The sequence below is a fragment of the Tamandua tetradactyla genome, chromosome 16 (genome assembly GCF_023851605.1).
Source record: "Tamandua tetradactyla isolate mTamTet1 chromosome 16, mTamTet1.pri, whole genome shotgun sequence".
In the NCBI taxonomy this organism is placed as follows: Eukaryota; Metazoa; Chordata; class Mammalia; order Pilosa; family Myrmecophagidae; genus Tamandua; species Tamandua tetradactyla.
In genome coordinates, this window is record NC_135342.1 from 70250082 (window position 1) to 70276022 (window position 25941).

The following is a 25941-nucleotide window of genomic DNA, read 5'->3' on the forward strand; positions in this document are numbered from 1 at the left end:
TCATCACTTAAATCCTGGTTTCTTGGTTACAGTCCTCTTTGGAGGAAAGAGGCTTTGAAGGACTGCTGAAGGAAACATACTGTAGCTAGTTTCAATTTAGTTACTGCTGAAATAGAAGCAGCTGACTGCTAAGAATGTAGGTGCATTGAGTGTTTCAGCTTCTGTGAGGTGCATGAACTTTACACAAGTATTTATTATGGGAAAAGACATAAAAAAAAAAGTAGGTAGGGAGAGAGGACAGAAAGACACTGCACATCAATGAAACCATCAGGAGGCAGGACCATGAGTTGGTGAATGGTGGATAACTCCTTTCCCTGAGAAATATACTGAGTTCTCATGTGCAAGGTGATAGATACATGCCTGGGACCAGAACATAATTACCAACTCTGTAAAGGGAAGCAAGAGTCTGGGTCCAATTTCTAACTCCTCTGCTGATTCACACATTATGAGAAGGTGAACAACCATCTTCACTCCTTGGGGGTTAATTCTATCCTTAAAATAGATATTTTTCCCTTTATTTTCACTCACCCTCTAGCTCTCACCTAGTTCCATAGCTTTAAATACTTCTCCCCTGAATCTGAGACTAATAGATCTATTTACCAATTTCACATCTTCATTTGGATGTCTTTTGGATCTGTTTCTTGGGCATCTTTTGCTTAATATATCCAAAACCAAACTCTTGACCCCACTTCAACAACACTGGCTCCACCCTATTTCAGCAAATGGCAATTCAATTCTTCCAACAACCTCGACTTTGACTTCTAATACACACCCATATCCAATCTGATAAAAGCAATACGTTTCATACAATTTAGGATCTTAAAGCATTATTAAGTAATTCTTAAACTGGGCAGGATTCCATTCAGAAAGTAGAAGGAAGCGCCATTAAAGGGGTGAAAAAGAGAAGCTCAGACAGGGTGAAAGCAGAAGCAAGCAAGGAAATGTTCTGCTTGGCTGCTATTAGTTTCCATTTTACATAGAGGAGTCTTACAAAGTGGGGAGCAGATATAAATTGATAGTATGGTATGCTTGTCCATTCTGATAAGCTTTCTCTACTGGACCAAAGCAATCCTGTAGGGTGTATTCCATTTTCTCAGAATTGTTTTTGTCTTCTAGAAAAGCTTTTTGGGAAGGGGTCTTCTCCTGGCAATGCCCAAAGTGGGTGGTCATTTCATTTTACTTAAATGTATCGGCCAATTTTGTAAGCTCTAACCTTCAAAATATATCCAGTATATAATTACTTCCCACCACCACCATAGATACCATCCTGGTCTAAATCAACATCATCTTTCATGTGGATTATCACAACAGCTTCTTAACTTGTCCCCTTACTTCCACCTTCACCCCCACCCCCCACCATAATCTACTGTCTACACACAAGCAAGTCTGATCATTTAAAAAGGAAAGTCCTTTGCTCAAGTCCTCCACTAACTTCCCACCTCATTCTGAATAAAATTCAAAGTTCTGTCCATGGTATATGAGGCTCAAAACCTCTTTGACCTCCTCTTCTACCACTGTCCTCTTTGTTCCCTCAGTTCCAGACACACCAGCTCCTTCCTGTTCCCATAATATGCCACCACTCGATCCATAAAGCATTTTATCCCACTATCACTCTTTAGGTCCTTACCCTGCTTTACTTTTCTAAACAGCACCTCTATTTATATGACATATTTATTTATTGTCTTGTTCCACTAGAATTTTAGTAAACTCTATGAGAACAGGGATGCTATGTGTTTTGCTCACTGCTGTTTCCCCAGCACCTAGAACAGTGCTCCCGTATACAAAAACACCTGATTTCTATGTATGAAATTAAAAGAATTTTTCACGTTATTATCAACAAACAAACACTCACCTATTTTGGCTGCTCAGACATGCAGTCTTAAAATAACAAAAATAATTTTAAAATGAAGCTAGATTCAACAGCATCCATGGAGAATTTTAATTGTAGGAAATGATGAATGATAATATTCAAATACAGGCCATTCAGATGCATCAGAATCACAAGCACGGGGTAAGGGTCATGTGCCCAATTAAGTGAATATTCTTATTAAACATTCACCAGCTCATAAATAGATGATGACCCAGACTGGACTGCCCTGATGACTCTGCTTGGAAGAAGGGGATTACATCATGGATTGGAAGGCGTCAAGGCATGTGCTGGGGCAAGTGACACACACACACACACAGCCCAGGCTGTGATTTGCAATCCTCCATCTGCCAAACAAGGAAGCCCGACTCCTGACCAGCTGTCACGGTAATTCTTCGAGACTGACAGTCACTAGGTAAGGTTAAGGGGTCTCTCTTAGTGATCAATAAAGTTACATTCCTCAAATGTGTATTTTGATGCCCTTTCTTAAATGTTCATCAAATATTTATGTATGAATAAAGGAAGGAAATGAAAGTTGTTCAAATTCGATTTCTACATCGAAGGCAACCTATTATGAGTGTCTTCCAGGTTGTCTCTAGTACACCACTCCCCACCCCAGGCTTCTCAAACTAGTCACACACTGTCATACCGAGCCACACCTGCCCCCCCCTCCAAACAATGTCAATACCCAAACAGACCCCCTTCCATCGTCAACCCCAGAAACCCAATGTCTTTTATACTTCCAAACATCCCCTCCTGTCAACTAACACCCTAATCAGACCTCCCCATCAAAAGCCCTCTGTAATTGCCCTGTCCTATTAGCCATACTCCAAACTCCCCTTCCCATAACTAACGTCCACCCAGACCCTGCTCCTGTCACCGTTTCCCGGAGCATCCTCTCCCGGAGTCACCAGCATCCCTCACAGACACACCTACGCAGCAGGTAGCCAGGTAACCGTCCCGGCGCCCCGCGGAGCCCCTCGCGGGGTCCTCCAGGCCCCTCCCCTTCGTGTGGCCCCGCCCCCTGGCATGGTGCCCCGGCAAGTGGCGCCGGAAGCCCCGCCTCCTGCCCGTTGCCAAGCTCGGGCAGCCGGAAGTCCCGCCTGCCGTGTAGTCGCCGCCGCCGCTGCCGTCGTTGTTGTTGTGGTCGGTGCGCTGAGTTCCGCGGCTCGGAGAGCCGGCTCTGTCCCTTCGCCGCCGCCGCCATGAAGTGGATGTTCAAGGAGGACCACTCGCTGGGTAAGCGCTTGGCCGCCTGCCGGGCCGTGGGGGTGGGGGTGGGGGTGGGGGTGGCGGGTGGGCCCCCTCCCCCACTCGGGCTGTCCTGGGTCGGGCCTGGCGGGGCTGATGCTGTGCCCTGGGCTTGGGACGCCGAGGCCCCGGTCCCTGGATGGCCGACGCCGGCCCCGTCACGCCCTCATTCGTCCCGACCAAGAGTCAGGGGATAAAGGACAGCGACCGCGGGGACGCTCGAACGAGGGCCCGGGACGTGCGCAGGTCGCGGGGTAGGAAGGTTGGGGACTCGATACCGGCCGGCGTGTCTGTCAGCTCCGTGTGTTTCCCCTACAGAACACAGATGCGTGGAATCCGCGAAGATCCGAGCGAAATATCCCGACCGGGTTCCGGTGAGTGTTCGGCCTCCCCCGCCCCCTCACCTCGCCGTCACCCCTGCCGTCTAGGGTCTGTGATTAGGATACTAGGCCATTCAGCAGTTGACAAGTTGAGGTTCCAGTCCCGGTTGTAGTAGCAGAAAGGCTGGACTGTGTTAGGGCGGTCAGGGGCAGGGCGTGAGGGGCTCGGGTTTCTGCTGTTCAAGGTTTCTCGGTGCTGAATCTCCTGATCTAGGCCAGAGAGCTGTCTGCAGCCTCTGGGCTCCCTCGCCAATTATATAAGGAACGTTGTTCTGGGACAGGGCAATAGGTCATTGCCACTTGGGGGAATAATGGTGGAGGAGGACTGTCACTTTGGTCTTAGAAGTGGTACTTCAGTCTCAGAACATTCCTTTTTAACTTCAAACCTCCATTTTTACATAACCTCCAGCTTCCTTTCCTCACTCAGACCCTGCTTTCTTTGACCAAAAAAAACCTGAAAGCCACAAAAGAATCCCTTGTCCTCTGGTTTCCCTTTAATAGACAATAAGTATGATCCTGTATTTCTTCCAGGGTGGGGAAATATTGGTTTTCCCAGGGAATCAGGCCTTTTATTGTAGTTCTTTGCCTGTGAACAATTCTTTTGGAGAGAGAGCAGGAAGGACATTCAGACCTCATTCAGACAGAAGCAACAGGCCAAACGAAGAGCGTGGTTCTTGGCTGGCTGGGGTAGCTAGTCATTCTTATTAGTCCATCCCTCTTTGTTTCCAGGGCTCCTTGGGATATTAATTCTCCTGTAGTGTGAAGCAGATCCTGTCTGGGATCCTGGGGTAACAGGCTTTAGATAAAATCCTCACCAGATATTCTCCTTTCTGCTCAAATAGAATGTTGAAAAGCTTAGTAGTAAGAGCTGTGTTTCTCTTATACAGGCTGAGATCAGGGATGAGAAATACAGTACGTGACCACAGAAAAGCACTTACCATTGTAACACGTTTATGTCATTTCTCAATCTCCAGAGTGTGTGGTTTATTAAGATGGGGCTTATTTTCTCATGCTACTCAATTTCCCACCCACCTCCTAGCTCTTACTGTATTTATTAGCTTCCCTGACAATGTGAGGCCAGAGCCTCACTTTAGAAATCCAGTCCTAACTTCTCTTTACTTTCTCAGGTGATTGTGGAAAAAGTCTCAGGCTCTCAAATTGTTGACATTGACAAACGGAAGTACCTGGTTCCATCTGACATCACTGTGGCTCAATTTATGTGGATCATCAGAAAAAGGATTCAGCTTCCTTCTGAAAAGGCGATCTTCCTGTTTGTGGATAAGACAGTCCCACAGTCCAGGTGAGAGATGGTCAGTAGAAGGGCCCTCTGGTAATGACCACTGTTTGGCGTCTTACAAACTCAGAACTTTGAAAGTGTGAATACTCTTAAGGGTCTTGAGTGAATATCTGGATTTTGTGCTTCCTAGCATCAGGAGCCCTCCATGAAAATGAGGAAGGGCAGCAAGACATGGGAGCATACTTTAAGTTAACAAAAGAGAATTCAGTCCCTGTTTTTTAATTCAGGGCCTGAATTTAAAAAAAAAGAAGACGAAAGAAACCCTGCCTTAGAACCCCAAGAATCTTTTAAAACAGTTGAGGACTCAGTTTTAAGCCATAGCTGGAACTGATGCCTCAAATAAAGTTTTCTCTAAATGATCTGTGAAATTAGACCTGTCACTCCACCAGGAGCTTGTGGGCCCTGCTGAGACTGAGACTCAGCCTCAGCTATTCATCCTGCTACTTGCTGTCTAAATGCAGTTAGCTCTTCCCACTATGAGAATCTATAGGTCCCTGATCCTCACTCAAGTCCATTAAAATGGCTACTGTCCAGTCAAGGGCCCTGAAGTCTCTACAGATTAACCCTGTCTTGGTGCCACCTGCTTTGACTGTCAGAGGAGCTCCTGTGCTCTGTCTTGCTACCTGAAAGCAATCTTTGAGGTTATAACTTGGGACCTAAATCTAGGCAGGGCGTTACAATTTTTCCTCTTCTGTGAGGTTGACAGCTTAGCTTTAGTTCCCTGTGGAAAGGAAAATGGACTGGTTCAGTCTAAACCTCTGGACTGTCCTTTACTGTTACTGATTGTGTGCTTCTCGCCCCTGAGTGCGAGTTCCTGGCTGTATTTTGGTAATCCACAACTAACTCAGGTGTTATTTGTTACTCTAAAAGTAGTATATCTAACTAAAGCTGGTAACTAGCCCACTGTGGCCAAAATATGCTCCCTTTAAAAATCCTTGAAAGCTCCAGAAGAGGGCTAAGGCAAATACCAGACCTGTTTATTCTTAAGTCTGATTTCCTCTTTCTCAATCTCCATGTCTTCATTTCCTCGTGTTTGGCAGAGAGGCAGGGCAGGGAAGAAATAGAAATCTCTTCTCTAATGCCAGTGTCCTGCCCACGAGGTACCATTTGTCTTCTTCAGCTGTAACTTAGAAGCTGCAGTGTTGCCAGAGGTGATTTAGTCACCCCAATGGGCTCTTCCAGCCTCCCTGCCTTTTCCACAGGCCTCTGGGCAGTGTGGTGCTGGTGTACTCTTACCCAGGGAGGAAGCCCTGGCCATCTGTAGTTGCTCTTGGCTTCCCTTAAGGTGGTGGGGAGATAAATTTTCTTTTGTACCACCTGGAATTTCAGTAGGTTCTTGACAACCCTATTTCCTTGTTCTTGGAGATGGCTTTTTAGAAGAAGTAGGTGACCAGGACCTGTAGCATCAAGTTTATTTTTCTCAATTCTCATCCTCTGATACTTCCTGAGGTAAATGAAGTAGGCTTCTAGAGATTACTCTGAAGGCTCCATATTATCCTAGTAGTTAAAATGGCTGCCCCTCCCTCATTATCCCTGAGATATAAATAGAATTGGAAATGAAGTGATTCTTTTGGGATGGTAGAGGCTGCTTCCTGGCCATTTTCTCTCCAAGTCTTATTTGCCTTTTAAGCCAGTGAGAATCCCACCCTAAAGCAGACTACATTAGTGATCCAAGTCAGGATTTTAGGAAAAAGTAACCAGAACCCCAGTTCTGACCCTGCTTCCCCAATTCAGTTTCAGAGACCTCATGAAGAGACTATGCCTTCTGGGTCTTCCCTCAGTCACTAGCCAGGGCCCCTCTGCCCAGGCCCCAGCCTCAGCACATTTGGTCCCAGCTAACAACTTTCCCTCCCAGTGCTTGATGCAGTAGTTGTTCACTTTGGGATTTTATTCTTAAAAACAAATTTGTTTATAAACAAAAGAGAACTGTGACATAATTAAGCTTCCTGTGTGCACAAACAAAAGTGCTATAGGATCCCTTCATAAAGCTTGGGTGTGACTAAGCTTCACCATTTGCTCCTCCTGGTAGTTTAGCAATCTCTTCTGCTCCCTCCAGGCTTCTTAGAGAAGTGAGGAGGAACAACCTTCAGCTAGTGCTTGCAGTCTTCTAAAAGGGGGTGGGAAAAATGAGAAGTGAGAAGGAATAACTCCTGGCCTGTAGGACCCTCCCCCATTCCAAAATGGAAAGGTCTGTATAAGGATCTTGGATACCTCAGGCTGAATGGGAATAACTTCAGTTACTCCTGCCTTGGAGCAGAATTTTCAGAGGGTGTTTGGAACACAAGTTATCACTAAATAAAGTCATGGTTATTGTTGAGGGTAGTCAGTATTGGTTGATTCCAGAAATGGAGACAGAGGCAAGTCCTTAAAAATTTTACCTTCTTTCTAAACTCTTCTGAATTCTTGTTTCTTTAAAAAGTTAGTGTTGGAAAGTTGAATTCTCTGCCTGAGCGCATGTATAAAGAATCAGACCAAAAGCAAAAGCTGAATTATGGCGTGGTGCAGACAGAACTTGAGAAAGAACATCAGGGTACAAGTTTCCCATGGCATTAGAGGGGAACACTCAGACCTGGAAGTGGTGCCTACCTTTTTGTTTATGTTTAGAACACAGACAAGAATCTTGTTAATCCCATTTAATATAGAAGCAGGGGTTGTTATTAAATAAAATATCTCTAAGATGTTATAATTTGACATTGTATTTTTAAGTTTACAGTGTTTAGTTGCCTCTTAACGAGGTACCAAAAAAAGAAAGAATTCATGTCTTAGAAACTATTTATCCTTTATTTAGAAATGTGCTTAAATTACACTTTTGATCATACTTGGATAAATAAATAATACGTTTTTAAGAAGAGGGTCTGTTTCAGCAGTTAAAGCTATCCTGATCCTATGAAGAGAAAAGTGTGGTAAAAGAAAAACCAATAGTTTATCTTTTAAAATCTTGGGAAGCCTTCAGGGGTATATTAACTCACCTCAAGACCGGTAACTTTCCAGGATCCAGAGCAGTGGTTATTGTCCTCCCATCTCACCCTGCCTGTGCTCACCATTTGGAAAAGGGATAAATCCACTGGAGGCACATGGGCTCCAAAGCAGATGGTGATCAGGTGTGCTCATCAGTTCAGCTAATTCATGAGTCAGGCTGGATTCAATAGCCTCCATGACCTGACCTTGGTTGGGGTGAGGGGGTGGCGTTCTGCAGGGTTTGAGCATCCAGATAGTTCTAGGTCAGCCTCCCACAGTTCGTGGGGCTGTTGAGTAGCATAAAATTGCATGCTCTCAGCAGTGTGGACATGCTTGGATGCAGATCCTGCTAAAACTGGCTTTTATTATTGGGGTGTTTCTTCACTGGAGAAGTAGTTGCCTGAATCTCTGTGACTCTAAATGGAATGGCAGGAAATGGGGCAATTTAGGTTCATGTCATTTAGTACTTCATGGTCCCACCACACCTTAGATTGGCTCCATTAGTTTTTCCATTTCTTTCCCAGAATCAGAGCTTGGAAGGTGTCAGTGCCCCTGGCATCAAGCAGCAGCATCCTTCTTGAATGAATCATGTTTAGGGAAGAGGGAGGTAGTACTTGATGCCTGAGTAGTGTGCTTCAGAATCCTCCGGCAACACAGCAGTAGCCTGCTTCGGGTGGCTCAGTCCTTCCCGAATTCTGAGAGGAAAGGTACTGAGGTTTATGGGACTTGCCCTAAACTGACACAGCAGCCTTCTTATTGACCAGGGTCACTTTTTGCCCACTGGGCATCCATTTGAATATGCTTTTAATGGGATTTTAAAAATTTATACTATGTTTATGTCCCAGTTCTTTTTGGCTTCAGGCCAACTTACTCTTTCTCTGTGTGTGTCCTGATTCCACAAGCCATATCTTCAGATTAATATACTTAGATGTGCCAGTCTTATTTCATGATACCCTGTGAAGCTGTGAAGCCGTGAAATGAGGTAGGGGTTCGATCACCTCATTTTTCAACTCCGAGCATTGAATATTATCAGTTATCAAATCCCTTGCCCAAGGAGAATCCTGAGTATAAGGACACAATACTGCTGCCAGCCAAGTACAGTTTCCACACGAGGCTGTGTGATAGAAAAGAATACTGATAGGACTCTAAGTCATTAGGTACAACCACCTAGCCATCCAGTGACAGAAGCTGAGGGAGTGTTCTAGTTTGCTAGCTGCCAGAATGCAATATATCAGAAACAGAATACAATATACCAGAAATGGAATTCCCCTTTTAAAAGGGGAATTTAATAAGTTGCTAGTTTACAGTTCTAAGACCGAGAAAATGTCCCAATTAAACAAGTCTATAAAAATGTCCAATCTAAGGCATCCAGAGAAAGATACCTTGGTTCAAGAAGGCCGATGAAGTTCAGGGTTTCTCTCTCATTTGGAAAGGTACATGGTGAACACAGTCAGGGCTTTGCTCTTGGCTGGAAGGGCACATGGTGAACACGGCGTAATCTTCTAGCTTCCTCTCCTGGCTTCCGGTTTCATGAAGCTCCCCAGGAGGTGTTTTCTTTCTTCATCTCCAAAGGTCGCTGGCTAGTGGACTCTGCTTCATGGTGCTGCACATTCTCTGCTCTCTCCAAATCTCTTCATTCTCCAAAATGTTTCCTCTTTTATAGGACTTCAGAAACTAATCAAGGCCCACCCAAATGGGTGGAGACATGCCTCTACCTAATGCAATTTAACAGCCACTCTTGATTAAATCACATCTCCAGGGAGAGGATCTAATTACAGTTTCAAACATACAATATTGAATAGGGATTAGAAGAAATGACTGCCTTTACAAAATGGGATTAGGACTAAAACATGGCTTTTCTAGGGTATATACATCATTTCAAACCAGCACAGGGAGAGAGCTGAAAGACTTTGCACCTTATCATGTCATGTAGAGACTGGCAACACTGGCCTCACCTGCGAACTTGTTAGAAATGCAGAATCTCAGGGTCCACTCAGGCCTACTGAATCCAAACAAGCACATTAACCAGATGCCCAGGTGATTCCTGTGCACGTTTGTGTGCCTGAGAAGCACTGTTCTAAGGAAGACTGTAGAAAGTACAGGGACTGGTGTCATAACATTAGAACAGGTCTCTGTGTGTATTGACTTGGAGGCAGGATAATTCGGTGTTAAGAAGGTGTCTTAGCTTTGTGACTTTGGGTGAATTGTTTAACCTCTTTGTGCTTCCAGTTCCCATATCTATGAACTGTGAATGATGATAGTACTTACCTCAAAAGATTGTTATGAGGATAAAGAGTTAATATATATTACGCACTTAGAATGTTTTTTGGCACATCATAACTCTGTACTATTATGATTTTTATTAGCCTCTGTAGCTTCTAGGGTGCTGGTTAAACAAATTGCTGAACCCAAGTTTTTCTTCAAAGACAGTGGAATCTAAAGATATAAAGGAAGAAAGCCACATGATTGTGGGCCTTTGCCAAAAGTCAGGGCTCTGTGTCTCAAGGCTTCCCTTAGACAGTCATGGTCCCAGTGGTCACTGTTCACCATGGGCAGTACACGGTATCTGGGGTAGGCCACTGATGTCTATGAAGTTCCTTAAATAGTTCTAATTTAGCAGCTTGGATTAAGAATCATTGCACTATGACTTTTAACTTGCTAGGAAAAGAGCATAACTATATCAAATGGAACCAAACCTGACTAGGAACCAAGAATGGCTGCCTTCGAATCTTATATACCATTACTCCTGCACGGAAATCCATTTGGGAATGGCAGTGGGAGACAGGACGAAAGCTCTCATCAAGGGCACTAGACACTTGGACCAAATGGGACAAAGACAGTTGTGGCAATGGATGTAGCTGTTTTCCCATAGCCTCCTACTAGGAGTCTCGGAGAAAAGCAGGGTTTCTTTAGGGCATTCCAAACCACCAGGGTATAAATCTTGGGAGACCCAGCTACATGTTCAAGTCCTTCTGCTTGTTGTCAGGTTGTCCACTTTCCTAATCACCTGGCTCTTAAAGAGGAGCGTCTCTCTTCTTTTGGACACTGATTGTCAACCCAGGAGGCTGCACATGGAACTGTCTTGGACATTTTAAAAACTCCAATGCTTGGGTCCCTCCTTCAGAGATTCAGATTTAATTGGTATGAGGTGAGGCTTGGTCATGGAGGTTTTTTAAAAGTTCCCCAGTGATTCTCTGCATCCAAGGCTGAGACCCTCTGTTCTAGGTATTCTCAGGAGCAGGTTTTCCTCTTCCTACCCACCTCCCCCAAGTTCTCACATGTCCCTAGAGCAGCACTCTCAGTTAAATATGCAAATTTCATGAAGTTTTTTTTTTTTGCAGGGGCAGGCACTGGGAATCAAACCTGGGTCTCCAGCATGGCAGGCAAGAGTTCTGCCATTGTCGCACTGCCCAAAGCTCATGTATTTTAAAATTTTCTCGGAGCCACATTAAAAAAAGTAAAGGAAACCAGTGAAATTAGCTTTAATGATATATTGTTTAACCCCAAATATCCAAAATTATTGAGATGTTTTGATTCTTTTTATTTCATACTAAATCTTTGAAATCTGTGTTTTATACTTACAGAACATTTTAATTCAGCCACATTTCAAGTGCTTAGTAGTTCATAGCGAGTGACTACTTTATGGAATAGCACAGAGACAGAGTATTTCCATGTAGTAGAAATTTCTGTTGGACATTGCTATTCCAGCGAATCCTTATTTTACAAATTCCAGTTTAAGAGCTCCTCACAGGGAGCGCTGTTGTATTGTACAAGATGTTGATGACAGGCCATTCCATATTCTTACTTCATCTGCCCTCACATTGTTACTTAATCCTTTCATCTACCTAGGCAGCCACCAGGGCTAAGCTTGGAAATGGAACAGGAAGAATAGAGAAGGGAAAAAAAAATCCCCCCTTTGTAAATGTGGCCTGGGTCCCTGCTTTTAAACTAAGTCCCAATTAGCCAGTCAGGAGTACAGCAGCATAATGGAGCAGTCATTTCTTCTTTCACCAGCTTGAGTCCTGGATTGCTCCCTCTGTCCCGTCCTGGTTGACTGGGGCCTGCATGTAGGCATCTATTTTGACCTGTTTGGGCTGGTGACCTCTGATGGCTCTCAGACTGTAAATCTCACTGCTCATTTCTGGTGGCCACGAGCAGATATTTGGTCAGCTGGGCTAGGGCATTCCTGCTTGTTCCAATAGTAGTCACATGGCCACAGCTTGCACAGGGTTCCAGGTATTACTGTCTTATTCTGGAGCCCAGTGGAAAACTAGTTTAGTCTCTTCCACTGCAGCCTTTTTTACAGTTTAGTGAATGTCGGCTTTCCCACCCACACATTTAGTTCTTTGGGAGCTGGAGCAGGACTTCTTTGGGTCCCAGATAAAATCTGAGATTTGGGGGAGGAAAATAACTTGTTTTGCTTTAATGATGCTCTCTGGGGGTGCAGGGTACAAGAATGAACCTATCTGTACCTGTCATATTGGATACAAATTAAAAATCTCCAAACAAGCCAACCTGAAGGAGGAAGACAGCTCAGTATACCCTTATTTACCTGGGTCTTTCACCCATACCAGAATGAGCCCTTTAGATTCCTAATTTTGCTCAGTTTTTTTCCTTACCCTTGACATTTAAAAGACATTCAAGTACTAACCAGACACACCCATAGGTGAAACTGGAGCTGACCTCTTTAAAAGATTTAACTTGTGAAGGTAAATGGGATCTAATGGCTTTGCCTCAGGGCCAGAAGGATGGAGACTTCCCTTCTAGGCTCATCTGCTGACTCCCATTGACCTAAAATCTTTTTGGTTAAATTTCCCTTCTGCAAAACAGAATGATGGGGAACATGGTAGATACTCCAGATCTAAACGAAGGTATTATTTTTACCACTTCCATCCAGAGTGTAGTAGGGAGGAGCTAAGTTAAGGCGTCACTTTCCTTATCTCAGGTGATATATTTTTCTCCCAACACCTGGACTCAGTAAACAAACCCAATTCTCCTTTTTTTTTTTTTTCTCATTTAAGCCTAACTATGGGACAGCTCTACGAGAAGGAAAAAGATGAAGATGGATTCTTGTATGTGGCCTACAGTGGAGAGAACACTTTTGGCGCCTGAGGGCCTGTGCTGGGTTAGGTGCACTGTTCCTGCTTGTGTATCTTGTAAATAGCCGGCCATTTTCAGTTATTACAGAACCTCTTCACATAGGCCTATTAGTGCATTTGTAACTGGATTTATTTCTTAATATATTGGAAGGTTTTGTTTCCTTAGACTAGTAAATTATCATACAGAGTTTTATTTTGAGTTCTTTTTGTGCATTGTCCTCATGGCTATATTCTTCAGGAAACGTATTCTTCTGGGAATCATTTAATGAAGATGTTTCTGTATTGAAGTGAGGTAGGTGGGGTATTAAAGTGAAAAGGGAGGGAGATGATGCATTTATTCTGGATTATGTTTGAAGTGTTAGATGGCTAAGTATTAAAAGCATCCAAATTAAATCCTTAGCAATCAGAACACTTGCTTCATTAGATTTTGGCAACTACCAATCATGTTGGACTGAGCTAATCTGTTCCTCTTTCTGACACTATTAAGGTAAATAATTAACAATAAAAGTTCCTCTTATAAAGGCACTGCAATATGACTGTGTTCATTCACTTTCCTTTGGTTGGGCTAGAGAAGTAGCTCCTGCATCTCTTGGGGGCAGGAAGAGGGTTTGGGAGCCACAGCAGTACAGCCTGGGATAGGAAGTGGCAGTGTTAGCCCTGTGTCTTAAGGTGGGACCACCTGGGCCCAGGTGTAAGCCACACTGATTCCTGAGGGACAAATGGAAGGCAGCCTTCTCCACTGAGAACAACATGATTACTTATAAGAGGACTTTTGTGTACCTGCATTCCTTTTAAAAACAAAACAAAACACAAAAAGCAACTTTATCTTTTGGTGATTACTGCATTCACATGGTTCAAATATCAAGAATACATAAAAAGGTATAAGGTATACATTGAGAAATGTTGCTCCCCACTACTGTTTTCTGGCCACCCCTTCCTTTTATGGGAAACTACTTCTGGTTTCTTGTTTCTTTTCTGATGAATTACTGCAGGTACAGCTAATGTGAATAAATCTCCTTACTTCCCTTTCTTAACACAAAAGAAAACATTATGTATACTTATGTTCATTGCTTTTTTCCATTTCACCATATATCCTGGTGATCTTTCCATATCAGCTCATAAAAAGCTTTTTATTCACTTTCACAGCCAAGTAGTATTTTAGTATACATATATATATATATATACACACACCAGTTATTTGATAGTCCCCTTATTAAAGGGCATTTTAGTCATTTGCAATTCATTTATGACTATAGACAATATTGTAATAAACAACCATATACATATATCTATTTTTGTGTACCTATGATCTTTCAGTTAGTTACTACTCCAATTCCTTATTTCTAAAAATCAAGATTAGATTTTTTTCGGGCCTGTCAGTTTCATAATTCTCACAAATTAACATAGATGTGTAGGTTTGGCAGGACACAATATGCATCTGAGAGGAAATGCTTACTTGGCAAAATCTTCCTCAGGTGGACTGTATTGGAGGCCAGGGTCCTATAGAGATTACCAAAAAAAGGAAACCAGGTATTGCCCACAATCTCAGAGCATGTAGTTGAATATCTGAATCTTTCTGTTGGGATTACTCCTTCATGCTCATCCCCTATCTGCAGTCAACCTCATAGGTTCTTCCTGTTTCTCAAGTCAGTTCCCTCCCCCTGGCTTCTAAAACTGCCTCTGTCTGGGCCTCATCATTTTTCTACTGATTACAGCAGTCCTGCAATCATAGACTGGAAGCCACCCATCCCTGCCCGTACCAAACCATCCTTGTTACAGAGAGGAGAGGGATATTTCTAAAATGTGACTTCCATCCCATCACCCCTTTCTCAAAATCCTTGAAATGCTGAGTTGTTTTAAGAGTCAGGATTCTCCTTTGCAGGGCATGCAAAGTCCTTCCTGCTATGATGACCCACGTGCCTCCTCAGCTTCGCACCCAACCTCTCCCACACTTCCACCAGCCAAGCCATGCTGTACGCTCATCTCTAGGCTTTGCATATAATGTTTCTCTACCTTAAACACCCTTCCTTCAAAACTGTCCCCACAGACACTACCATCTTCCCCTGCACAACTCCACTCAAGTATATCTGGTCTTACAAAATCGTCCATATGCCCGTCTCACAGGTTGGGTGGTAGACTTCATTAGAGCTGTCCTCACACTGTACTGCTCCACCACAAGGTCACCTGCCTCTCTTCCCTTTCAGTTAATGAGAAATAGGAAGACTAGATATTACAGTTGTAGCTCAGGTGCAGAGCACAATGCCTGGCAAATCAGTGGCTCTTGGAAGGTGTCAGTGACCTACCTGGAACCATAGCCTATTCGCCAAGCATGAACACATTTTAAATTTTGCAGCAGTGGCTGAAACACTGTGACCACACAGAGGGCACTGATCCCAAAGTTGGCCCAGGGATCTGCTTCAAGGAGAATTTGGAAGGAGGCAATATGTAAGTGTTCTCATTCTCAAAAGATCTCCTGTTCATTGAATTGACTGGTAGAAAGCTTAAAAAGGCTCAGTTCAATCTCCTTTACATCTTAATTTCCTTAGGAAGAAAAAAACAATCTTGGTGGTTGACACTAAGAAGGCAAAGCCAAAAAGAGACTTAGGTAGGAGGATCTAAATATACCTTTGTGATTAACAACATTGCTTCCTCGCCTCCTTCGCCCCTGGAGACAGGCTGTGGCTTCCAGATGTAGGATGGAACAGTGCAGGCAAACAAATATGCACATGCATTGTGTTTGGCAAGAAGCTCTACAAACATTTGCCCAATAGGTTTCTCCTGAGGTCAGTCTTTTACTTTATTAACAAAAGGCCTGGATATCTGGATGAGAAGCTAGAAAATAGTCACTTGGGAGCTGAAGTGGCAGACCGTGGCGGTATATCTTAAGTGTCAATTGCTCTACCTGTATGAGCAGCCCTTCTTATCCCTGTGTGCCCCGTGATCTTGTTTCATCCCCACAACCCCAATGTCAATTGGGTGTTGCTGCTCTCATTTCAAAAGTGAGGACACTGACATTCTGGGAGTGTAGTTACTGATCACACAACCAGTACATCCTGCAGGTACCTGAAAATATTTGGGTTTGTGACCCTCGTACAGTCAGTTACTGGCCATCGTTTATTTTAAAATATAATTCCTTTAAAGTTTATATGAACAAAATACGAATTTTTGTTGGCCCTCATCTTTCATGGCAGAGAGGTACAGAGCTTTAGCACAGGCACCTGATGGAAAGGCAGGAGGCACTGTCGCTTAGATCTGGTTTAGATGGCACAGTCCCTCCATCATGCCATTTCTCCTGCCCCCAGCTGGTTTCTTAGTCCAGCAGTAACTGACATGCTAGGACAGAAGGGCATTCACAGTCACACTGGATAAGTGGAGGAACAAAAGTGCAGCATGAAAATACCATCTAAAAGGCATTCACTGGAGGTCAAAATTGTCCACAAGAAGCATCAATAAAAAAGGAAATTGATGAACCCTTTAGAGGGGGAAATAAATACATTACATATATATATTGGGGGGTGGGGGGAAGAGGCAGGGTTGTAAAACTTACATCAAGAGTTTTGTCTCAATAACAAAATCTAAGTCAAAGAAAATAGAGGCAAATGAGATTGAGTGTGCATCTGTTGGGCAAAGCTTGAGTTGCTCACTCCCCCCCCCCCAACTCAGTATAATTTCCCAGATTTCCTGAGAGGTTGCACATAAAGACCTTGTTGTTAAACTGAAGAAAGATGCAGGGAATGGGCTTTTATCCTGCTCTGCTGTCAGGTTAGTTTCCCCATGAAGGGGCCCACCTTAACCACTCCCCATGGAGACACTGCTGGGTTTCAAAGCACTTTTCATTCTCTTGGCTGCCTGAGCAAAAGGCCATCACTGTTTCCATTGTGAGCTCTTGCCCTTCTGGAGCTGAGCCCAAGTTCAGGGACCATGTGCTTGAGACCAGCATTTGGCAGCCAGAGTACTGGCTTGGAGTGACTTTCCGCCTTTGCCTTTCCTCCCACCAAGGCAAATTCTTGCATTTAGAGATAAAAAGAAGTGCAGAAAAGTTCAGTTCTGAAAGCTGGGTTCATCAGGATATGGGACAATCACCACTAGTACTAGATACCATATACATCTCACAGCACCAATGAGCTGTTCCCTGGAGAAAATTTCTCTTTGCATTTTCTACCCAGTTAGGGCATTTTAAACTGAGAAAGCCTAACTTTCAGTTGAAAAAATTGAGCATTCTAATTGTTAGGACCTCATTTTATAGAATAGGTGAAAGTTTAAAAGTTAGAGATTAAATGTTTTCCCCACATCCATACAAGAAGTTAGTGGCAGAACTTATTTGACGATTAAACCAGTTTATTCTACTATACCAAGTAATTAATAAAGGCTATTTTTAAAAACTGTTTCAATTGAGGTTTAATTACATATAATAAAATGCAAAAATCTATGTGTACCATTTGGTAAGTGCCAACTAATGTTTATACCCACGTACTCAATATTCCAGTCAAGACATAGTGTTTCCATTATCCTAGAGTTCCCTTCTGCCTCTTTCTACTCAACCCTTCACCCCCACCCTTTGCACACACCAGGCAACACCCACTGCTCTGATTTCTGTAGCCTTTGATTCATTTAAGTAATACAAACTGATTTAATGATTGCAGAAAAAGTTTATAAAATGGTAAATGAAAAAAGTCTCAAACTTACACAACTTTAAGTATACTATTATTACAATGTGACAAAAATGATAGGAAAAAAAGTTTAAAAATGGTGGTTGTGTTGAATGGAAGGATTTTTTTTACTATAGCAGTTATACGTTGTTTTAGTTTGCTAAAGCTGACGAAATGCAATTTACCAGAAATTAGTTGGTTTTTACAATGGGGATTTATTAATTTGCATATTTACAGACCTGAGGCTGTGAAAAGTGTCCATCCATATCAAGGTATCAACAGGCAATGCTTTCTCCCCAAAGACCAGCTACTGGTAGTCCTCAGCTTCTCTGTCACGTGGCCAGGCACAAGGCGATGTCTACTGGTCTTTCCCTTCTCTCCTCAATTTTGTTGCTCCCAGCTTTGGCTGCTTCTCTGGGTATTTTTTACTGTGTCTTCTCTCTGTTTTCTATCCTCTTATGAGGGATTCCAGTAAGAAGATTAAGACCCACCTGAGTGAGGAGGGCCACATTTCAACTTAGGTTAAGATCCTACTCACCAAAAGATCTTACAGTGGGTCCATACCCATAGGAATGGGTTAACTTCTGGGGTAAATACAGCTTCAAACCATCATATAGGTTTACAGAAAAATCACACAAAGTACAGAATTTCTATATACTTCCTCTCACACATGCAGTTTTCCCTATTATTAACATTTTGGCATTAGTGTGGTATCTTTGTTACAATTGATGAAACAATGTTATAATTATACTATTAACTAAGGCTTATAGTTTGCATGAGGGTTTACTCTAATAAAGTTCTCTAGTTTTAAAAATTCTGGTAAGTTATATACAACCTAATGTTTATCATTTTATCCACTTTTAAATATACAACTTTGTGGTGTTAATTACATTCATAAAATTGTGCTTCCATCACCATCATCCATTGCCAAAACTTTTTCATCACTTTTAATAGAAACTGTACAAATTAAGCATGACTCTCCATTCCCCACCTCCACCCTGGCCCCTGGTAACCTCAAAAGGTCAAAACTTTTTGAATTTGCATATTCTACTTATTTCATATAAGTGAGATCATACAATTTTTGTCCTTTTGTCACTAGCTTATTTCATTCAACATGATGTCTTTAAGGTTCATCCATGTTATCACATGTATTAGAACTTCCTCCCTTTTTAAAGCTGAATAATATTCCATTGTATGTATATAACACATTTTCTTTACCCACTTGTCTGTTGGTGGACACTTGGGTTGCTTCTTTTTTTTTTGGCAATTGTGAATATTGCTGCTATGAACATTGGTGTACAAATAGCTGTTTGGGTCTCTGCTTTCAATTTTTTTTTTTTTTTTTTGGTATATGTGTAGAAGTACCCTTTGATTAGTTCTGGGGCTCCAGTTTGAAGAAATAAAAATTGAATGCAAAGAATTTTTTACCTGCAGGCTGGAAATTTCTCTTTGCAGAATCAACCTTCCTCTTATTTACAGCACAGGCACTACTTAAGATTTTTTTTTTTAATTTATCTGGGCAGATTTACAGGAAGTCAGACTTACAGCCAGCATAGACATATTTAGGTTTAAAGGGATTCACGTTTATAGAATGTGACGGCCAAATTCTAAACCCTCACTATGGGATATAAAAGAGCTCTACTTTCTGGAAAATGAAGGTGCTTTCTGGCGGCCTCATGGCTTTCTGTATGCAACCATTCCTTCAGGGTAGCTGTCTTTGCTTCCATGGAAAAAGTTGCTTAAGTCCTTTAAAGTGAGCACATGCACACCATCTTTCCACCTGGAAACCGTTTTCCTAGTTCAATAACCTTTCTGCTTCAGTGAGGCTCATCATAGCTCATCTGACTTTCCCAGACCCTATCAGGAGGACAGTGGTAGTTGAAAAGATAACTTTGTCTAACCATGTAACCAGCAAGGAGAGAACTAGGCTTTAGATACTGGAAAACTTTGGTTAAGTCCTGTTCAGAATATTGTTTTAAAGCCAAAAAATGATGCCAAGATTCAGGTGGTGGCAACTTTCCACCTACCACAGACTCTACCAAGTCAGACGAGGCTGGCATTTGTTCCCACAGCGCACTGGCAGCCAGGGTGGGTCATTTTCTCCACAGCAGCTTCATGTCCCCAGACAGTGAGCTAATGCTTGGCCCTGACAAACTCCATAAAACAAGGAACTTCATCCGATGCTTGGAAACAGAAATAACTATGTAAAATATATAAGCAAAAATAATTTAAATCATGCCAAGTTTTAAAGATTCCAATGAAAAGGAAAATAAAAATTCTGCCCATACATAGTCATAGTTTAGAACCCACGCCCAAACAAAGAAACAATGCTGAAAGTGCAAACTTCCTGAAAGAGCCAACTCCTAGAGTACATTCAAAAGTAGAGACAAGTCTGGAATTATATGTGAAGCTGCTTAAAGAATGTTATTTCTTCTTCCCCATACAGTGTTACTTCTGAGTTTTTTTCCAGTATTTCTCCCTTTTAAAGTTGAAAAATATTTTTCCCTTCAATTTATTTTTAAAATTTAGTTTTAAAAATAGGTACTATATATGACTTTGGATGGTTTGTGTAGTGTATGAATATATCTCAAAAAAACTGCATTAGAAACAAAACCAAAAAGAAAGAAGTACTACATTAACATGGCTCAAAATTCAAAAAAATAAAAAAATATGAAGGGTATTCAGTGAAAAGTCTCCCTCCCCACTCCTGTGCTCTCAGCCATAGCCCATTCCCTCCCCAGTGCCCGGTGGTGTTAGCTTCTGGTCTATTTATTCAGAGGCAGTTTAGCATAAACAAGCAAGTACAGATATACCTTTCCTTCCCCTTTTTAAAATATCAATGGCATGTTTTATGCGCTGTTCTGTATCTCTTTTTTTCCTATTCAGAGTATTTTGAAACAAAACTTTAGAGATATTTTTAAATAAAGTAAAATTATATGTTAATTCACCCTCTGAACTAGTGTTTCCCAGCACAACCCCAAGACCAAAGAACATGTCAGACAGATTACCCATGGATTTAATCTGGGGCTTATGGACAGGAAGATCTTCCCCAATGGCGGCTGCTGGGAGATGAAAGTCTGTACTCTGCCCAAATCCAAGAGAAGAGGAGAAAGACAACGTGCTCAAGGAAAGGCTTATAAAGTTTAACAAGGCAGGTTGGTTGCACCTGAGCACACTCAGCACCGAGATCTATTGTGCAAGTAGTTACCACAGAACCCTATTACAGAAAGGTGTTTGCTATGATGTTAAGGGCACAAAGAATGCTAGCTAAATTTCCATTAATAGACAGATACTACACCTTTTCCCCTTGCAATTGTAAGAAGATTTCTGGAGTCAAATTCACAGTTGGCCAGGGCATAAGTATCCACAGAGTCATATATACTGTGCCTTGAGGTATAGGGGGTCCTGGGTTGGTATTTTGTGTAAAAAATGTGGTCGAATACTTAAACTTTGAGGGACCCTAATACCCTAGGGACCAAAGACTCCCAACCAAAATGGGTGCATCAGCCAGGACCACAGCCAATCAACCTTTTCCCCAATTTCTAATGCTGTGGCATAGGTAAGAGCACCTTGTTTTCATTACCTCGTTGTGGCTGTAGTGCTGCTAGTCTTTTTAGCTGCATTTGCAGTGCCTACACAGTCCCATCTTTACCAGTTCAGCAAGAGCAGGGGCAACTGTTTAGGGCCACGAATTGAAGCTGACAAGGGCTGGATACAACTGACATATCCACTGCTGCAGAGATTGCTTATCACCTTTTAATTGCAGTTTCAAAAGCCCATTCATTACAGGGATACCCATTCATTACAGGGATAAGGATGACACTGTCTGTATTTTAGAACTGTACCTACTGTATGAGACAAAAGGAAGAGAGGTTTATTTTATCCAAAACCTAAATTTTCTGAAACATATAATTTAACACAACCTATCTGAACAGCTAATTTAAATAACCCAAACACACAGAGCTCATAATAATGGAAAGGAGGGCTTGTAATTAATTCTGCACAGCTTAAGGTAATACCCAGATACATCCCAGAGTATGCTGGGCAGATAATTAAAAAGTATTGGCAAAGTCCCTTGAGAGATGGGAGAAAAAAATATTAAACTATTAAAATTTACCACCAGAGAGACCCCTGATACTGTTTCAAATATTAGAGACTTCCAAGTCAATAGACCAAGTCCTCGATCTTAAGGCTTGTTTTTGTGAAGCTTATTTCTGTAGTGGAGAAACTAAGCCTACCTATAGTTATGCCTAAGACCTACTTCCAGAAAACCACTTTTATTGCTCAGATGTGGCCTCTCTCTCTAAACCCAACTCTGCAAGGAAAAACACTGCCATCCCCACTGTGTGGAACATGATATTCAAAGGTGAATCTCCCTGGCAATGTGGACATGACTCTCAGGGATGAGCCTGGCCCTGGCACTGTGTGACTGACAATGCCTTCCTGACTGAAAAGGGGGAATAGAAATGTAACAAAATAAGGTACCAATGGCTAAGAGAGTTCAAATAGAGTTGACAGGCTATTCTTATGCAAGCTTTAGCTAGATATTGCTAATTACCATGGTTTGCCAAACCCCAACCAAAACCATTCCTGTTCACCCTAAAGAAAACCTAGGACTCTATCTGAGATTCTACAAAAGTTTCATGTACTAAGATTACTTTACAGAAACCTACAACTTCCAGATGGGTTCTTAGGCCAAATGAATCCTGCAACCCAGAGGAGCCAGCCTCTTCAAGGACATCAACTAGTTCTATCCTCCATCCCATGTTATCAACATCCTTTCTAACCTGAAAAAGTTAGGAAGGGCAGAACTCAAATACCCTTAAAGATTGGGAGAAGGATCAAAGGAGAAGTAAATACAGAGAAGACAGGATTTGCAAATGAGTATGATTGTAGAATTATTATATTGATGTTTCTTAGTCTCCAGTGTCTTGGAGCAGTTAGAAGGAAAAATCTAAAATTGTGGAACAGTAACGCATACCAACTCTGAAAACTGTTCTATAACTACTTGTTACACATACTTTGAAATGTATTGCTTTTTTGTATATGTTATATTTCATAATAAAAAATGTTTAAAAAAAGATGCCTATTCATCCTTTCAATTAAACCCACTGCTGTAGGGTTGTAAGGCAAATGAAATGTCCATAAGACATCATGTTCAGTAACCAAGCTTTGATTAGTTGTCCAGAAGAGAGGGTCCCCCATCACTGTCCATATGTGTGGGGGGACCCAAAGAATGCACTGAGCTTTTCTAAACTACATATTTGGTTAGTGTTTCCTACTGGAAAGTTCAGCAATAGTCCAGTGGCTGAATCTATGGCTGTAAAAGCATATTATGCACCTCCAGATAGGGGAAGGGCTGTCATATAATTTACCTGCTCATGGCTGATGTGACAGAATTGATAAGGACGCATCCTTGAGTGTTGCAGCAAACAGGAGGAGCAAGTGTCCATGACTTCTTTGAATTGTTGTCTGATGATGAGCAGCTGGAATTGTTATACCAGTATCCAGAGTTTGGTACTCGGAGTGTCCTGTTATTCTATGCAACCATTCAATATTGGCTTTAGACTACAAATTTTTGCTAAAGCATCTGCTTTAATATTGCCAGGTAAAGAATCCATGTTATGGGCAGAGACAGAAAACACCAGTCCAGATATCTTCCCACATTTCTTTTCCCCATAAGGGGTGGCAGACACAGTCCACTGTTCTTACATCCATGTGGCCATCCACACTGCCAGGCCCTGGTACCTTGCACAATTGTCAGCACAAATAGTTAATGCATTTCCTGGTTCATGGACAATGACCATCCATACAGCCCTAAATTCAGCCCACTAACTGCTTTGCATAGTCCCAGTTTCCCATCATATCATGTCTATATTAGGTTGCACAGTTACTGCTGTCCAGGTGGCAGGCTGCCTGTGTGCTGATCCATCAGTATACCAGGCAGACTCAGATATACTGCCACATCTGTCAACAGTGGGCCCAGAGACAGCCACCTTGGGAGGATCAGCAGGGAGGAGAGAGTGTTGTTCTTCCATCTAGGAGACTGGTCTCAGGATATCATACATTTCTGCACTTAATGGACTGTTGTTGAAAATGTTGCACTGTAACAGATAAATATGTACCCATGCATGTATGGGGATGACTCTTCTTAATTTCATAGGGCATTTCTAAGTTAGTCCTTCAGCTTGCAGTAAGGCATTTTAAGCAGCACACAGTTGTTTTCTAAGGGACTATACCACAGTTCGGATCCTTTCCAGAACTGAAACCAAAAGCCAATGGGAACTTGCTTTGCCTGCTGCCTTCGCCTCAAGCCCCACCCAAAGCCAATACTGGAATTGGCCAAAGTTAATTCACAAATCATATCTGTGTCCAGCCCCACCATAAAGCCTGAACCAGTGTGATGGTTCTCCTGGCTTTTTCAAAGAAGCCTGCTGGGAGATATCTCATTCCCAGGGATAGCTTTTCCTAATCAAAACATACACAGGTTTTAACATTTGGTCTGATAAGAAACGAAAAGTTTCCAATGCAAGTCATTAGTTGTTTTGGCATAAGCAGTATAGGAAAACATTGTACCTTATCAATTACTACAAAATAAATATATTCTGCCTTTCCCAACCATACAATTTGACAGGGTAGCCAAGTCATTGCAGTCTACCAAGATTAGCTGTCCATCCCCAGCTGTTAAGATGAAATAGCAACGATCCTGAGGCTTTTTATACTTCTGGTACCAGTTTTACGAGTTAACATGACATTATCAATATAATGAAATAGTCACATTGTTCCATTTAGACAAATCTTTTGCTACAAGCACACAGCAGATGGTCAGGCTATGTGAATAGCCTCGTGTGGAAGCATGATGAAAATCCATTGTTCTTCCCAGGTGAGGGCAAAAACCAGTAGACAGACCTCACTTAAGGGAATACTAAAGAACTGAGTGTTAATTCCTTGCAGGAATGAGGCAACCTTTGGAAACACCACATACAAAGGTGATGTTAATCCCCCCCTTGCCAACCAAATTTCTTTTTTTCTCCTTTTCATTATAAAAAGAATCTATAGGACCTCAGCCTTTGGATACCAGTCAGAGGAAATCAGGATGTGCCCTTGCACTCTAGCATTCTGGCACGCTAATATTTCTAAACTTTCATCTAAAAGGCATAGCCTCTCAGTCAATGCATCCTCCAAATCTGATTTCTCTTTCTGAACAGTCCACTGCAACAGTCCCCGTGGATCTGTGGATTTCTCTGTCTTCCTTGAGACAGTATGCCCTGGCTAGCTGCGCTGCACACAATGGGGTGACCCCTCCCTGCACCAGGGAAGCAGGGTGCCCCAGGATTACCCCCGCAAAGCCCCCCTTCCCCAGACTCATGCTCTCTACAGCTAGCAGTTCTTTGGTCTCCTGGCTAGCATGCCAAATAGACCAAAGAATACTCGACAGAAGATTACCCATGAATTTAATTAAGAGCTTATGGGAAGGCAGAAGATCTTTCCGGATGGTGGCAACTGGTTGGGAGATGAAAGTCTGCACTCTAGCCAAATCCAAGAGAGGAAGAAAGAGAGAGGTATGCCTAGGGACAGGCTTATCAAGTTTAAACCTCATGAGACTTGGTTACAATGGAGTTTCAGCAGACTCTCATGAGATTTGGTTATTAGGGGAGGGTGTTTTTTTTTACATTCTTTGACCTTTAATATCTGTCCCAGTCATGTGGGTGGCTAAGTGACTTGCTTTCAAAATGGAGGAGAGGGTGGGGCCCGGACCCTGGGTCCTTACCCTCAGCAATTCCACTTCTAAGACTCTATCCAAAAAGATACATTGGCAAAAACCTAAAATGTCCCATGTAAGCTATTCACAGAGCATTTCAAAAAGAAACATTGCAAGAGTACACCAACAACTAAAAAAAAAGGTTACTGCTGGGCGGGCCACGGTGGCTCAGCAGGCAAGAATGCTTGTCTGCCATGCCAGAGAACCTGGGTTTGATTACCGGTGCTTGCCCATGTAAAAAAAAAAAAAAGGGTTACTGCTAGGGGATGGAAACAGCGGGGGGAGAGAGAAAAGTGGGAGCTACACCTCTATGAAAGCATCTTTTTAAATAAATAGCTTTAACTTCAGAATCATATATCTTACATAATTTTAAAAAAAGCATCCTAAAAAGTGAAGGCAAAATGAAACAAAGGAACTTAACTATGTACTGAGTTAGAAGAATAAGTAAAAAGGAACTATTTTATGTAACTTTAAAACACAACTGTTAGAGCAAAGCTTCTCAACCTTATCACTATTGATATTTTGGACTGGGAAAGTCTTTGGGGGTGGGGTGGGGGTTGTATTGTGGGATTTTAGCAGCATCCCTGGCCTCTACCCAGCAAAAATATATCTAGATATGGCCAAATGTCTCCTGGGGGAGAGAAGGGCAAAATCATCCCCTGATGAGAGTCACTGCTC

At 42.3% G+C, this 25941-nt stretch overlaps 1 protein-coding gene and 1 long non-coding RNA gene across 3 annotated transcripts in view; both read left to right on the forward strand.

The window, feature by feature from the left end:
* The window catches only part of LOC143659770 (uncharacterized), a 55609-nt gene extending 53050 nt beyond the window's left edge, over positions 1 to 2559 (forward strand). Inside the window, exon 4 of the long non-coding RNA XR_013163712.1 lies at positions 2063 to 2559. This is a non-coding gene — a long non-coding RNA (uncharacterized LOC143659770). The remainder of the gene's footprint in view (positions 1 to 2062) is intronic.
* Positions 2560 to 2935: 376 nt separating this feature from the next.
* GABARAPL2 (GABA type A receptor associated protein like 2) lies at positions 2936 to 13377 on the forward strand. 2 transcript variants are annotated; one of them, XM_077133081.1, is made up of 4 exons: positions 2936 to 3106; positions 3437 to 3492; positions 4626 to 4798; positions 11095 to 11250. In XM_077133081.1, exons 1-4 carry the CDS (start codon positions 3073 to 3075, stop codon positions 11225 to 11227), a joined length of 396 nt encoding a protein of 131 aa, XP_076989196.1. In that variant the 5' UTR covers positions 2936 to 3072; the 3' UTR covers positions 11228 to 11250. The 2 variants fall into 2 exon arrangements, with proteins under 2 accessions (XP_076989196.1, XP_076989197.1); XM_077133082.1 differs by lacking the exon at positions 11095 to 11250 and adding an exon at positions 12775 to 13377 and having other exon boundaries at positions 2941 to 3106.
* Positions 13378 to 25941: the final 12564 nt, after the last annotated feature.

Bases quoted from the DNA above. Each gene is read 5' to 3' on its own strand.
- GABARAPL2 (XM_077133081.1), top strand. From the start codon at position 3,073: ATGAAGTGGATGTTCAAGGAGGACCACTCGCTGG. The intron at 3,107-3,436 runs GTAAGCGCTTGG...TTTCCCCTACAG, and splicing joins CAAGGAGGACCACTCGCTGG to AACACAGATGCGTGGAATCC. The intron at 4,799-11,094 runs GTGAGAGATGGT...TTTTTTTTGCAG, and splicing joins AAGACAGTCCCACAGTCCAG to GGGCAGGCACTGGGAATCAA.